At 45.3% G+C, this 13,344-nt stretch overlaps 2 protein-coding genes across 2 annotated transcripts; both read right to left on the bottom strand.

Annotated features, from left to right (window-relative positions):
- Positions 1-3,666: 3,666 nt before the first annotated feature.
- On the bottom strand, positions 3,667-4,630 carry LOC119272348 (acidic endochitinase-like). Its single transcript, XM_037553855.1, has one exon. The coding sequence runs from the start codon at positions 4,623-4,625 to the stop codon at positions 3,732-3,734; it is 894 nt and encodes a 297-aa protein (XP_037409752.1). The 5' UTR covers positions 4,626-4,630; the 3' UTR covers positions 3,667-3,731.
- Positions 4,631-8,600: 3,970 nt separating this feature from the next.
- LOC119272346 (acidic endochitinase-like) lies at positions 8,601-9,499 on the bottom strand. The gene has a single exon (XM_037553853.1). It carries the CDS (start codon positions 9,492-9,494, stop codon positions 8,601-8,603), a length of 894 nt encoding a protein of 297 aa, XP_037409750.1. The 5' UTR covers positions 9,495-9,499.
- Positions 9,500-13,344: the final 3,845 nt, after the last annotated feature.

The following is a 13,344-nucleotide window of genomic DNA, read 5'->3' as shown; positions in this document are numbered from 1 at the left end:
TATAGAACTGAACAGTAAGGTCAAGTATACCTTTGGGGTCTTCAACAGGTCCATCCTCTCCTTCCAGCATTGCAATCTGTTTTTTCCTTCTTTTTTGGTTTGCAACAGCTTGAAAGTATCATGTATTTAGCTCCCCCTCCAGTACTTCTCTCTCTCTAGATCTTTGTCTGGCCTTAATTTCTTCCCTCCTCCATATGTCCTGCAGCTCACCTGAAATATTTTTCATTTTTTTCTATGCATGGTTGCACGTAGAGGTGTGTATTTTCTCATGCATATTGCCTGCTGAGGTGACATGTTTGAATGTCGAGAAAAATAGACCAGCGAAGACCGAAGACTAGCTATTGAGATATAAAAGATTTGGAAGGCGATAATCTTCAAAAATTCCTCAATATGATGCCCCAGAAGCCTTCGGTCTAGTCATTTTGATGGACCTATGCATTTCCTTAAAGCACATTATTAACTCACTAGTTTTCCCCTCTCTTTTTTTTGCAGATGGCATAGGTTGGTGGAGTGATATCTTAAAGTCAATGCCCATTAGCCCACCCACATCCCAAAAGTAAGCTCCCCCTTCCATCCATTTTTACGGCCATTTAGGTGTAGAAGGGTTCCATGTCAGGATCGTCTCAAGGGTTTCCATTCGATTTTGAAGGTAGTTTTGTCATTCGAACATGTGCTCAACATATTAGTGCACATTGTGGAACCAACCGGGATTTAGGTAAGCTAGACTAAGGTAAAAAAGAGTTTTCTACCATGTAAACCAATAATATCATCCTATTATAGAGCACAAGATTACCACTAGATGCGCAGACCCAGTAGAAGTAGAGATGATGACTAGCGTTGGTGTTGCGTCCTTGTGGTGTCCCTCGTGTTGTCTGTCCTAGCATCATAGAAGTGATGCCTAAAATTATCACGTGTATAAGGTGGAACATAACACGGCAGATTGCTAGATTCAATCACAAGACTTGGGTGTGGAGTTGGTGACAGCTGGAGTTTCCCAAATCCCTTATCAGCCAATCAATCAAGTAGCTCTTAACCAATCCATACTTCTCCATTTATATAGATCTTCTTACATGGGCCGCAACACCCATAACCCAATGGAAAACGCTTCAAAACAGCCAGCAGATTTAACGCACACGTCGACAGTCTTCACGACCGTCTGATCAGTGCATGATCATGCGGCGTACAACACCCCTCCCTATCGCACGTGTGGTTTGCAACATCGGCCTTATTGCAAACAACAGAGCACAACACATGGCATGTTGCAGACCGACCAATCCATCTGCCTACTTGTTGCTTCGCCCCATCCACAACCACCCAAGTCAGGGAGATGCGCCCCGCGATGGCCGATCTCCGACGACCACCAGCGAGGTCGCCGGGCCCCACCACGCGCCTCCTCTCCTCCTTGTTAGCGCCGCCGGAGCTGCCCCTTCCTCGACCCTTCAGTAGAGCCCCGCCTGTAGTTCGTGGACGCTCGAGCGCCTCCATGTCGGATCTCCACCGCCAAACGCCTCCCCGCCACTGGATCAACTGATCCGACAAGATCCTACACGCCGGCGCAAAGCGCCGCCAACCTTGTCATCATACTGTCACGCAGGCAGTAGCCACAACCACCACGTCGTTCATCTATGCTCACCCCTCTCGGCCCGGTCGTGGACCGTCTTCAACCCGCCATGGGAAAAAGGTTAGGGAAGGTGATGTTTCTACAACATGAGCTATGTTGCTACTCTTTTGCAACAAGGGTATTGTTGCATGAATATAGAGAATAAAATCGAAGATACTATTGCAATTTTTTGCAATAAGGGTCTTGTTACAGAAATATTTTGCAACAAAGGCCTTGTTGTAGGAAAGTAGATAAGCAGAACGATCGGGAAAAATAGATAAAAAGAAACGATTGGACGGCTCGTGATCCGGTCGATCTTTTAAAAAGATCACCTGGCTAGCACGGCCCTAACCCAACATGACTTCATTCACTTATCTACTCAGATCGAATTAGAGTGGGGGTTGCCCCCTTAAGTGTGTGTCCCCATACGTTCTTGACCAGTTACACATGTCATGAGCAGCCCATGTAAATTCAATCGACCCTCGAGAACCTAGTCAGGCCCGAGTACACTACTCGAACTCTGACTTACTCTAACTTCGACCATAATTGGTAGTGGCCCCTAGAAGGATGTGCCAACTCACAAGTGCTCACAAAGTTATGTAGAAGAACCTCACAATGTGTCATATGTTGTATATGTTGCCGAATCCACTATGAGTATTTGGAATCCTTGTCGAGTGGCTCAACATCTCCCGAACTCATGATATAGATTCCTCGATAAGGTTAGCACTTAAAGTTGGCTACACAGCCATGCATCATTTTAGTCTTGCCAATCGAGAGGCCCAAGACTCATCTCTCCAAGTCTGAGGGGAAAATCCTATTTTGGTCGGCCATGCCTCGCGGAATGCTTGGCAGCAAGCTCTAAAATTACCTTTATGACAATTCAGTTACATACAAGTATTGATAAAACCTAAGAAGGCCTATTCAATATTCACATCCCGAGAATGCATGGCGACCTTAGGTGTAGATCATGGCATATACACTATTCTTCATACCAACAAATGACAATTCACACTGCATCTCAAAATAGGTATGTCACACACTATGTTCTACCAACGCAAGTCATATTATCATAATGATATCACATATACTCACGACCTACGAAACAAGGTCATCGACAAATGATAAGCTAATCTTCAAATACGTCCGCTCATATCCTCAATGGCTAGCAATTGTTATCATAACATCATACAATAAAGAGTTTCACAAAAACTAAAGTATTCACCAACCTATGTCAAGATGATATTGAAGGACAATATTAGTAAATCATGGATACATGGGAGCATAATCATCACTATAATTGCCTCTAGATCATATTCCCAACCAAACATGTGACGTACGGCCAAGGTTTGATAAATGAAGATGAGGCAACCTATTTTGTCTGTGCTATGCAGATAAGTTTCTCATATGGTAAAACAACCACTCATGTTCTCTTATATTATGTACCTCTGTAAATAAATTGTTGTTTGAATAGTGTTTTGGGCTTTGTTGGCTAGTTCAGTTGTATTGTATACTTTGTACTTCAGAAATTTTGGAAAATAAATCTGGCCGGTTGCTCTCCCTTCGTCGTCCCACAAAATATTAGAGTCTCTTTTGTCTCTTGAGATATGCAAATGATTTGTTGATGCCCCGCAAGTGCACAGGAATAATTGAATCAAAATTACAGGGAAGTATTTTCCAAAAACTTATTATTCTTTAAAAAGAATAATAACTTTCTTCTAGTTCTGGTTCTAGCTCTAGTTCAAGTTCAACACCGTCTAGTATAAAATATCTTCTAGTTGCAAGATGGCGAAATTTATTATTCTTAAAAGGTCGACGAGTCATATTGTCGGTTAATGGTATTCAAACCGAGGGACCAATATTGAACTAGAACCACAGTTGATTCACGAAATATTGTATACTTACTTTTCTATAGAATCAAAAGCAGTGTAGTGCATTATAAAAATATGGAGTTCAAAATTTGATGCAATATGGGACTTGGTTCAAAGAAACTATACTGTGTTTTTATTCATATATATTCACATATGGCAATATCTGATGTCATCTCAAACAATTAACACACGATCCTATGACACATGACACAAGACACACAATAATAACAACTCAACCAAACCAAACACACTAGTGAGAACTATCACACATCGCTCTTGATGGCAGAGCTATAGCCGGTTTGGTCATCATAGAACTTGGACCATAGCATGACACCACCGTACTTTGAAGAGCCCTTGATGAGCGGCAACACATGCGAAGTGAGCTCGCCGGCAGGGACGAACCCCGTGCCCGCCGCGTCCTTGGAAGCCGGAAGCCCCAAGAAGATCTTCCCGGCCGGCACTGACTCCCACTTCTTCCATGCGTTCATGAAGGCCCCCTGTCCCGCACTGAACTGGCATTCCTCGTTGTTGTAGAACTGCACCCACACGTAGTCGAACAGTCCCGTGCTGATCGCACCGCCGTCCCATTCATCCGGGAACGGGCACTGCGGTGCCGCGCTCAGTAATACGGTCTTGCCTCCGTTCTTTCCCAAATTCTTTAGGTCAGTGGCAAGATTGTTCCAGAACTTGGCGCTGCCTTGCTCGATATCAAAGTCAATGCCATCGAGCGCGACGTCGCCGAGGGGACCGGACGAGGATGCACCGGCCAGGTAGTTGTTCCAGAGGTACAAGGCAACTTGCCGTGCGTCGCCTGGAGAAGAGAGGCCATAACTACCATCGCCGCCGCCGATGGAGAGCAGGACTTTAACGCCCTGGCCCTGGCACGCTTTGATGTCCTTGCTCTGGCCTCTGCATCCACCGGAGGAAGGGTCGCAGTGGCTGGCTAGGTTCAGTTGCGGCGTCTGGCCCTTGCCGAATTTTGGGAGAAAAGCGAGGATGACAAACTCATAGTTCCCAGATGCACACGTCTCGGCCAGCGATGCCTCACCGTCGTTCTGGCCCCAGTACACGGCGATGCTGCCGGCGTGGCACGTGGCAAGGAGTGCTAGGAAGAGGATGGCAGTGAGCTGGAAGGGGGTGAGAGAACGGCTCGCCATTGCTCGAATCAATCGGCGCGTGCCTGTGCAAGTAGTCTAGCCTAGTAGAGGAAACGGTGGAGACTAGTGAGGAGACGTGCTCTGTGCTTTGCGTTCTGATGGCTATGGCGCCTGTTTGGATTTTATAGTGTCTTGACGGAGCATCATGGATGCTTTTTTAGTGGCTTTCGTGCCGTCTCATGTCCGCTTCTGCATCTGAATTTAGTTACCTATATATTGTAGTAGAGTGGTTACGGTTAAGTAAAGCTGAGGGGTAGAAAAATTCCGTTTGCGGCGGGTTGTTTCCTTGCTTAATTTAGTCGGACAGATTAGTGAAACGGACTGCATTCAAATTGCAAATGCTGCACCGCACTCAACTCCTCTGTTTCCTATCCCGGCAGAGTGCTGGACAAAACGTATACGCAGCTTGGCAGCTTGCAGCACCCTTGTATTTTGTGTCCAAAGTTCACTTTGGTCATCTTTACTCAAGAATACGGCCAATATATATGCCTTTTGATGATTATACTCAGTGACCATATAATCACCGAAAGGCGTATATAGTGACCAAAGTGAGCTTTCGACACAAGTATGATGACCAGATGCATTTTACTCTAAAAAAATTGAACTTGAGGCAAAAGATTTCCCTCGATGCAGTAAATAAGAAAGAAATTGACATAGTACATCATGCGGAAATTAATTAGAAGAAAAGACTTTTTCCTTGAAAAGATATGGCCCAAGCGTCAACGATGGCATGTTTGTTTTTTCTCATTCTTCTTTCATGTACCATGTGTGCCTTAGCCAATCTTCTGTAATCACGTGCCAAATTATCAATGCCTGGCGGCATTCGAAAAGGTGGTTGATCACCATTTTCTGACATTCTTTTGCATAAGGAGCAAACACAACAAATAAAGGTCACCCTCGTTCGAGCCAATCAGCTATCCAAACATGATATTTTGGACGATTAACATAGAGAAAAAATTACGAAAATCCACAAACGTTGTCATTCATACAAGTCGAGGTTGCTAAATTGCACATTGTAGGGTGAGGCCATAGAGTATTGACAAGAAGGAGAAAACACCAAAAGAATAGAGTCACATGTGTCCATATTTCGTTGATTTCTTTTTTGCGAGGGAACATTTAGTTAAACAAGATGATACCCCCATGCGTTGTTATGAGAATGTTTTGCAACATTTCAATGAGATTTGATTGTATTGAACATGAATATTTGGAGTAATAATATGAATACTACACTAAAGATACATATGCTTTATTGTGTCTAATTGTTGTATAGTTGCAAAAATATGTATTAAATATGAATAGCATGATATAATGATTATTATCATGCATGTTTGCATGTTGAGTAGACTTTTTTCTATGCATGGTTGCATGTTCAGGTCTGTATTTTCTCACGCATATTGCATGCTGAGGTGACATGTTTGAATGTTGAGAGAAATAGGTTGGCAAAGACCGAAGACTAGCTATTTAGATATAAAAGATTTCGAAGGCGATGACCCAAATCTTCATGAATTCTTCAATATGACGCCCGAGAGGCCTTCGGTCTAGTCATTTTGATGGACCTGTGTATTTCCTTAAAGCACATTATTAACACACTAATTTTCCCCCTCTTTTTTTTACAGATGGCATAGATTGGTGGAGCGATATCTTAAAGTCGATGCCCATTAGACCACCCGCATCCCAAAAGTAAGCTCACCCTTCCATCCATGTTTGCGGCCATTTAGGTGTAGAAGGTTCCATGTCAAAATCATCTCAAGGGATACCATTCAATTTTGAAGGTAGTTTCATCATTCGAGCATGTGATCAACATATTAGTGCACATTGTGGAACCTATCGGGATTCAGGTAAGCTAAGACTAATGTAAAAATGAGTTTTCTACCACATAAACCAATAATATCATCCTACTATAGACCACAAGATTACCACTAGATGCGCAGACCTAGCAGAAGTACAGATGACACGAGCGTCGGTGTTGCGTCCTCGTGGTGTCCCTCATGTTGTTTGTCATAGCATCATAGATGTGATGCATACAAGTTATCCATGTGCATGAGGTGGAACATAACATGGCAGATTGCTAGATTCGGTCACAAGACTTGGGTGTGGTGTTGGTAATAGCTTGAGTTTTCCAAACCCCTCATGAGACAATCAATCAAGCAGCTCTTAACCAATCATTACTTCTGCATTTACATATATCTTTAGATGGGCTGCAACACCCGTAACCCAACATGACTTCATTTGCTTATCCACTCAGACGAATCATAGTGGGTGTTGCCCCCTTAAATGTGTGAACCCATATGTTCTTGATCAGTTACACATGTTGTGAGCATCCTACATAAACTCAATCGACCCTTGAGTACCTAGTCAGGCCCCAAGTACACTACTCGAACTCTAACTTACTCTAACTTGGACCATAGTTGGTAGTGGCCCCTAGCAAGATGTGCCAACTCATAAGTGCTCACAAAGTCATGTAGATGAACCTCACAATGTGTCATATGCTATACCTCGGGATATATGTTGCCGAACCCATTATGAGTATTTGGAATCATTGTCGAGCGGCTCAACATCTCCCGAACTCATGATATAGATTCATCGATAAGGTTAGCACTTAAGTTGGTTACACAGCCATGCATCTTTTTAGTCTAGCCAATCAAGAGGCCCTAGAGTCATCTCTCCAAGTCGGAGGGAAAAATCCTATCTTGGTCGGCCATGCCTCGCGAATGCTTGGGAGAAAGATCTAAAATCACCTTTATGACTATCCAGTTACGAACAAGTGTTGATAGACCCTAAGAAGGTCTATTCACATCCTGAGAATGTATGATGACCTCAGGTGTGGATCATGGCATATACACTATATATTAGACCAACAAATGACAATTTGCACTACATCTCAAAATAGGTATGTCTCACACTATGTTCTACCAACTCGCAAGTCTTATTATCATATTAATATCACATATATACTCATGACCTCCTAAATAAGGTCATCGACAGATGATATGCTAATCTTCAAATATGTGTGCTCATATCCATAATGGCTAGCGATTGTTATCATAACATCATACAGCAAAGAGTTTCACAAAAAATAAAGTATGCACCAACCTATGTCAAGATGATATTGAAGGAGAATATTAGTAAATCATGGATATACATGGACACATAATCATCTCTATAATTGCATCTTGATCATATTCCCAACCGAACATGTGACGTAAGGCCAAGGCTTGATAAATGAAGATGAGGCAACCTATTTTGTCTACGGTATGCAAATAACTTTCTCATATGGTAAAACAACCACTCATGTTCTCTTATATTATCCACCTCTGTATAATTTTTGTTGTTTGAATAGTGTTTTGGCCTTTGTTGGCTAGTTCAGTTGTATTGTAAACTTTGTACTCCCAAAATTTTGGAAAATAAATCTGGCCGACTATTCTCCCTTAATCATCCAAGAAAATATTAGAGTCTCTTTTGTCTCTTGAGATATGCAAATGACTTGTTGATGTCCTGCAAGTGCACATGAATAACTGAATCATAATTCAAGGGGAGTATTTTCCAAAAGGTTATTCTTTGAATAATAACTTCTTCTAGTACTAGTCCTAGTTCAACATCATCTATAAAATTCCTTCCAGTTGCAAGATGGCGAAGGTTATTACTCTTAAAAAGTCGAGGTGTCATGTTGTTGCTGAATGGTATTCAAACTGAGGGACCAATATTGAACTAGAACCACAGTTGATTGACCAAATATTGTACACTTACTTTTCTGTAGAATCAAAAGCAGTGTAGTGCATGATGTAAAATATGGAGTTCAAAATTTAATGTAATATGGGACTTGGTTCAAAGAAACTATACTGTGTTTTTATTCATATATTCACATATGGCAATATCTGATGTCATCTCAAACAATTAACACACGATCCTATGATACATGACACAAGACACACAGTAATAACAACTCAACCAAATCAAATAGACTAGAGAGAACTATCACACATCGCTCTTGATGGCGGAGCTGTAGCCTGTTTGGTCATCATAGAACTTGGACCATAGCATGACACCACCGTACTTTGAAGAGCCCTTGATGAGCGGCAACACATGCGAAGTGAGCTCGCCGGCAGGGACGAACCCCGTGCCCGCCGCGTCCTTGGAAGCCGGAAGCCCCAAGAAGATCTTCCCGGCCGGCACTGACTCCCACTTCTTCCATGCGTTCATGAAGGCCCCCTGTCCCGCACTGAACTGGCATTCCTCGTTGTTGTAGAACTGCACCCACACGTAGTCGAACAGTCCCGTGCTGATCGCACCGCCGTCCCATTCATCCGGGAACGGGCACTGCGGTGCCGCGCTCAGTAATACGGTCTTGCCTCCGTTCTTTCCCAAATTCTTTAGGTCAGTGGCAAGATTGTTCCAGAACTTGGCGCTGCCTTGCTCGATATCAAAGTCAATGCCATCGAGCGCGACGTCGCCGAGGGGACCGGACGAGGATGCACCGGCCAGGTAGTTGTTCCAGAGGTACAAGGCAACTTGCCGTGCGTCGCCTGGAGAAGAGAGGCCATAACTACCATCGCCGCCGCCGATGGAGAGCAGGACTTTAACGCCCTGGCCCTGGCACGCTTTGATGTCCTTGCTCTGGCCTCTGCATCCACCGGAGGAAGGGTCGCAGTGGCTGGCTAGGTTCAGTTGCGGCGTCTGGCCCTTGCCGAATTTTGGGAGAAAAGCGAGGATGACAAACTCATAGTTCCCAGATGCACACGTCTCGGCCAGCGATGCCTCACCGTCGTTCTGGCCCCAGTACACGGCGATGCTGCCGGCGTGGCACGTGGCAAGGAGTGCTAGGAAGAGGATGGCAGTGAGCTGGAAGGGGGTGAGAGAACGGCTCGCCATTGCTCGAATCAATCGGCGCGTGCCTGTGCAAGTAGTCTAGCCTAGTAGAGGAAACGGTGGAGACTAGTGAGGAGACGTGCTCTGTGCTTTGCGTTCTGATGGCTATGGCGCCTGTTTGGATTTTATAGTGTCTTGACGGAGCATCATGGATGCTTTTTTAGTGGCTTTCGTGCCGTCTCATGTCCGCTTCTGCATCTGAATTTAGTTACCTATATATTGTAGTAGAGTGGTTACGGTTAAGTAAAGCTGAGGGGTAGAAAAATTCCGTTTGCGGCGGGTTGTTTCCTTGCTTAATTTAGTCGGACAGATTAGTGAAACGGACTGCGTTCAAATTGCAAATGCTGCACCGCACTCAACTCCTCTGTTTCCTATCCCGGCAGAGTGCTGGACAAAACGTATACGCAGCTTGGCAGCTTGCAGCACCCTTGTATTTTGTGTCCAAAGTTCACTTTGATCATTTTTACTCAAGAATACGGCCAATATATATGCCTTTTGATGATTATACTCAGTGACCATATAATCACCGAAAGGCGTATATAGTGACCAAAGTGAGCTTTCGAGTCTCCTCCTCGCCCCTCCTCGCCGCCGTCCATAGCGCCGCCGGGCGAAGCCTGGCCGGCTGGGCGCCGGCGGGGCTTTTCCCCATCCTCTCCGTCTTGGCTGGCCCGGGATAGCGGGATCCAGAGGAACGCCGGGCGAACGTGGGGTCCGGCGGTGCGGCGGGCGGGTCTCCCATCGGCGTCGTGCGCGGCACGGCGGTGGCGACCAGCGTGTCGTGAGGTGGTGGCTGCGTTGGCCTGACCGGTGGTCGCGGGTGCCGCCGGATCCAGATTAGATCCATCTGAATCCTTTCTTCGGACTCCGTCGGGCCGCCGCGGGGTGGTGATGATCGTCGCTGGCCACGTCGGATCGTTGGATTCGACGTCTGGAGATCTACAAGGAGTTCTTCTCGATCCTCCTTTCTGGTGGGTTGAGCCCCATGGCTCTTTCATCTTCGCGGGTTTCGGATCATGGCTTGCCGGATCCGGAGTACACGGAGGTTTGGTGGAATAGAATGGGGACCGGAGGAAACTTTGGTCGGCGTGTTCGGCCCGACATCGGCGACGTCACTTGATGCCGTTACCCTTCCTGGAGGCGAAGCCGAGGTCCCCCCTATCCACCCCCGAACCCCTCCCGGACGAAAGTCCAAAATTCAATCTGGATTGGGCGGCGGCGGCGTCCTGCGCGTCGTATCCTCCATGGAGGCGCCGTCTTGGGAGGAACTGTTGTTCGGGGGAGAGATGTTGTGGATGGTGGGCTCCGAGTAGCTCCAGCAGTGGCGATGGTGTGGAGGTTGCCAGGTGGTGCGGCGTTGTATCTACCGCGTCATTGACGACGAGTGGTGGCGGCATGGTGCAGCTGCATATCGACGACGGATGCGGCTGGATGGACGAGCGCAGGGTGGTCGAGCTGTCTGGCGCCATGGTGGCGTCGACGGCAGGCCTGGCAAGGTCTGTGCGTCAGTACCTGCTCTGGAGATGGATCGGTGGAAGAAGGCAGCGGCAACCTCGGTGAGTGCGCCGGACCGGCGTGTGACCCAGTCCCGGTATGTGGCTAGGATGGGGCATCCGGCATTAGATGTTAGGATTTGGTGCGATGTCTGTTTGGTATTAAGCTCAGACATTCGGCACCACTACATCAAGGGGGTAGGAGTAGCGACATATGTTGTCTAGATGGTGGCTTCAGGCTTACTGATGTACTACTTCGTAAGGTCTTTTGTGCTTAATAATTAATAAAATGGGCATATGCATCGTCCAGATACAGAGGCCGGGGTGCATCCTCCTTTTCTATAAAAAAAATATAAAAAGTGAGCTTTCGACACAAGTATGACAACCAGATGCATTTTACTCTAAAAACATTGAACTTGAGGCAAAAGATTTGCCTCGATGCAATAGTTAGAAAGAAATTGACATAGTACATCATGTGGAAATTAATTAGAAAAAAAGACTTTTTCCTTGGAAAAATATGACCCAAGCGTCAATGACGACATGTTTTTTTAGCATTCTTCTTTCATGTATCATGTGTGCCCTAGCCAATCTTTAATCATGTGCCAAATTCTCAATGCCTAGCGGCATTCAAAAAGGAGGTTGGCCACCATTTTCGGACATTCTTTTGCATAAGGAGCAAAGACAAGAAATACAAGTCACCCTCGTTCGAGCCAATCGGCCATCCAAACATGATTTTTAGATGATTAACACAGAGAAATTTTTCCCAAATTTACAAATGGTGTCATTCATACAAGTTGAGGTTGCTCTGAAAATTGCACATTGTAGAAATGAGGCCGTAGAGTATTGACAAGAAGGAGAAAGCTCAAAAAGAATAGAGTCACATGTGTCCGTATTTAGTTGATTTTTTTTGCGAGGCAGCATTTAGTTAATCAAGATTATAGCCCCACGCCTTGTTGTGAGAATATTTTGCAATATTTCAATGAGATTTGATTGTAGTGAACATGAATATTTTGAGTAATAATATGGGTATTAAACTAAAGATACATATGATTTATTGTGTCTGATTGTTGTATAGTTGTAAAAATATGTATTAAATATAAATAGGATAATAGAATGAAATTATCATGCATGTTTGCATGTTGAGTAGACTTTTTTTCTAGGGATAATTGCATCTTTGCCCCTAGTTGGTTCACAACCCCGGGTTTTGCCCTTACTTTTCGGGCATGCTCAGTTTTGCCCTTAGTTTTTCCCCTCCGTCAGCTCGAATGCCCTTCTGTCACAGCTCCGCTTGGTCAGCGCCGTTTGACCGTGACGGCTAGACGTTTTGGACACTGGTTGCCCCTGGGCCTTCCTTACAAGTGGGTCCACATAGATTAGACAGTGTAGTTGCCATTTCCCCTCCCTCTGTCTTATCCCAGCCCTGAACCCTAGATCGGCGACGACAAAGGCGACCCAAACCCTAGCACTCGGCGGCGACGCGGGCTCCCACAGAAACCATGGCCTCGATGTCGTGAAGTCCACATCGCCGGATCTACATGACGCGGCGGTGATGGTGGAGACACGCTCTTCGCACAGCGGTGGTGGTGGCGGTGACGATGCCATGAGGAGTGACTGCACGACAGATTCAAGGCAGGAGATCCCAGTAGGGTAAGTTTCCAGATCCAGTACTTACTCATCTGTTTCCATGATTAGAAAGGTGCATTCCATGACTTCGGTTGTGTTCACAATCGTAGGATGGATCCATCGCGTGCGTTCTTTCTAACAATTAGAATGGAGACCACTCTTTTAGCAAAGGGTGGTACTAAGGGACATGATGCAAGCTTCAGTTTCCCTCTAGTGGTGGACTGCACAAGTTCTTTCAATGATTTTAGGTCTACAATCTATAGGAAATATCCTTGGGGTATGCATGATGCAGCTGAGTTCAGATTCTGGAATGTAGAGAAAGCTACTTGGAATCCTCTACAGTGTGATGATGAGTTAGGTGTAATGTTTGCTACATATGCTGATTCGAAAACTGCAAATGTTGAAATTACTGTAATTCAGAGATGTAGAGCAGAAGCAACAACTACAGCAGCAAAGCCCCCTGCCTCTAAAGCAACATCTAAAACATATGTTGCAGGAAGTACTTCTAGGAGCAGGTCAACACCCCCTAGTAGTACTTGCAATCCACCTGCAACTCCTACTGCAAATGTACCAAGGCAACCTGGCTGCAAAGACACTAAAATTCCTTTAGAGCCTATGATTGAGGAGGCTGAGCCTGATGATGTGCTAGGCTCAGATGAGGAGGATGAGAGGATGTTTCCAGATCTTGTGCAGAAGACAAATGAAGAGATAGATGAGGATTTTATTCCTGCAAGTTTTCA

This window comes from Triticum dicoccoides, chromosome 3A (genome assembly GCF_002162155.2).
Source record: "Triticum dicoccoides isolate Atlit2015 ecotype Zavitan chromosome 3A, WEW_v2.0, whole genome shotgun sequence".
Lineage (NCBI taxonomy): Eukaryota > Viridiplantae > Streptophyta > Magnoliopsida > Poales > Poaceae > Triticum > Triticum dicoccoides.
This window is presented reverse-complemented; position numbering and strand designations above follow the sequence as displayed.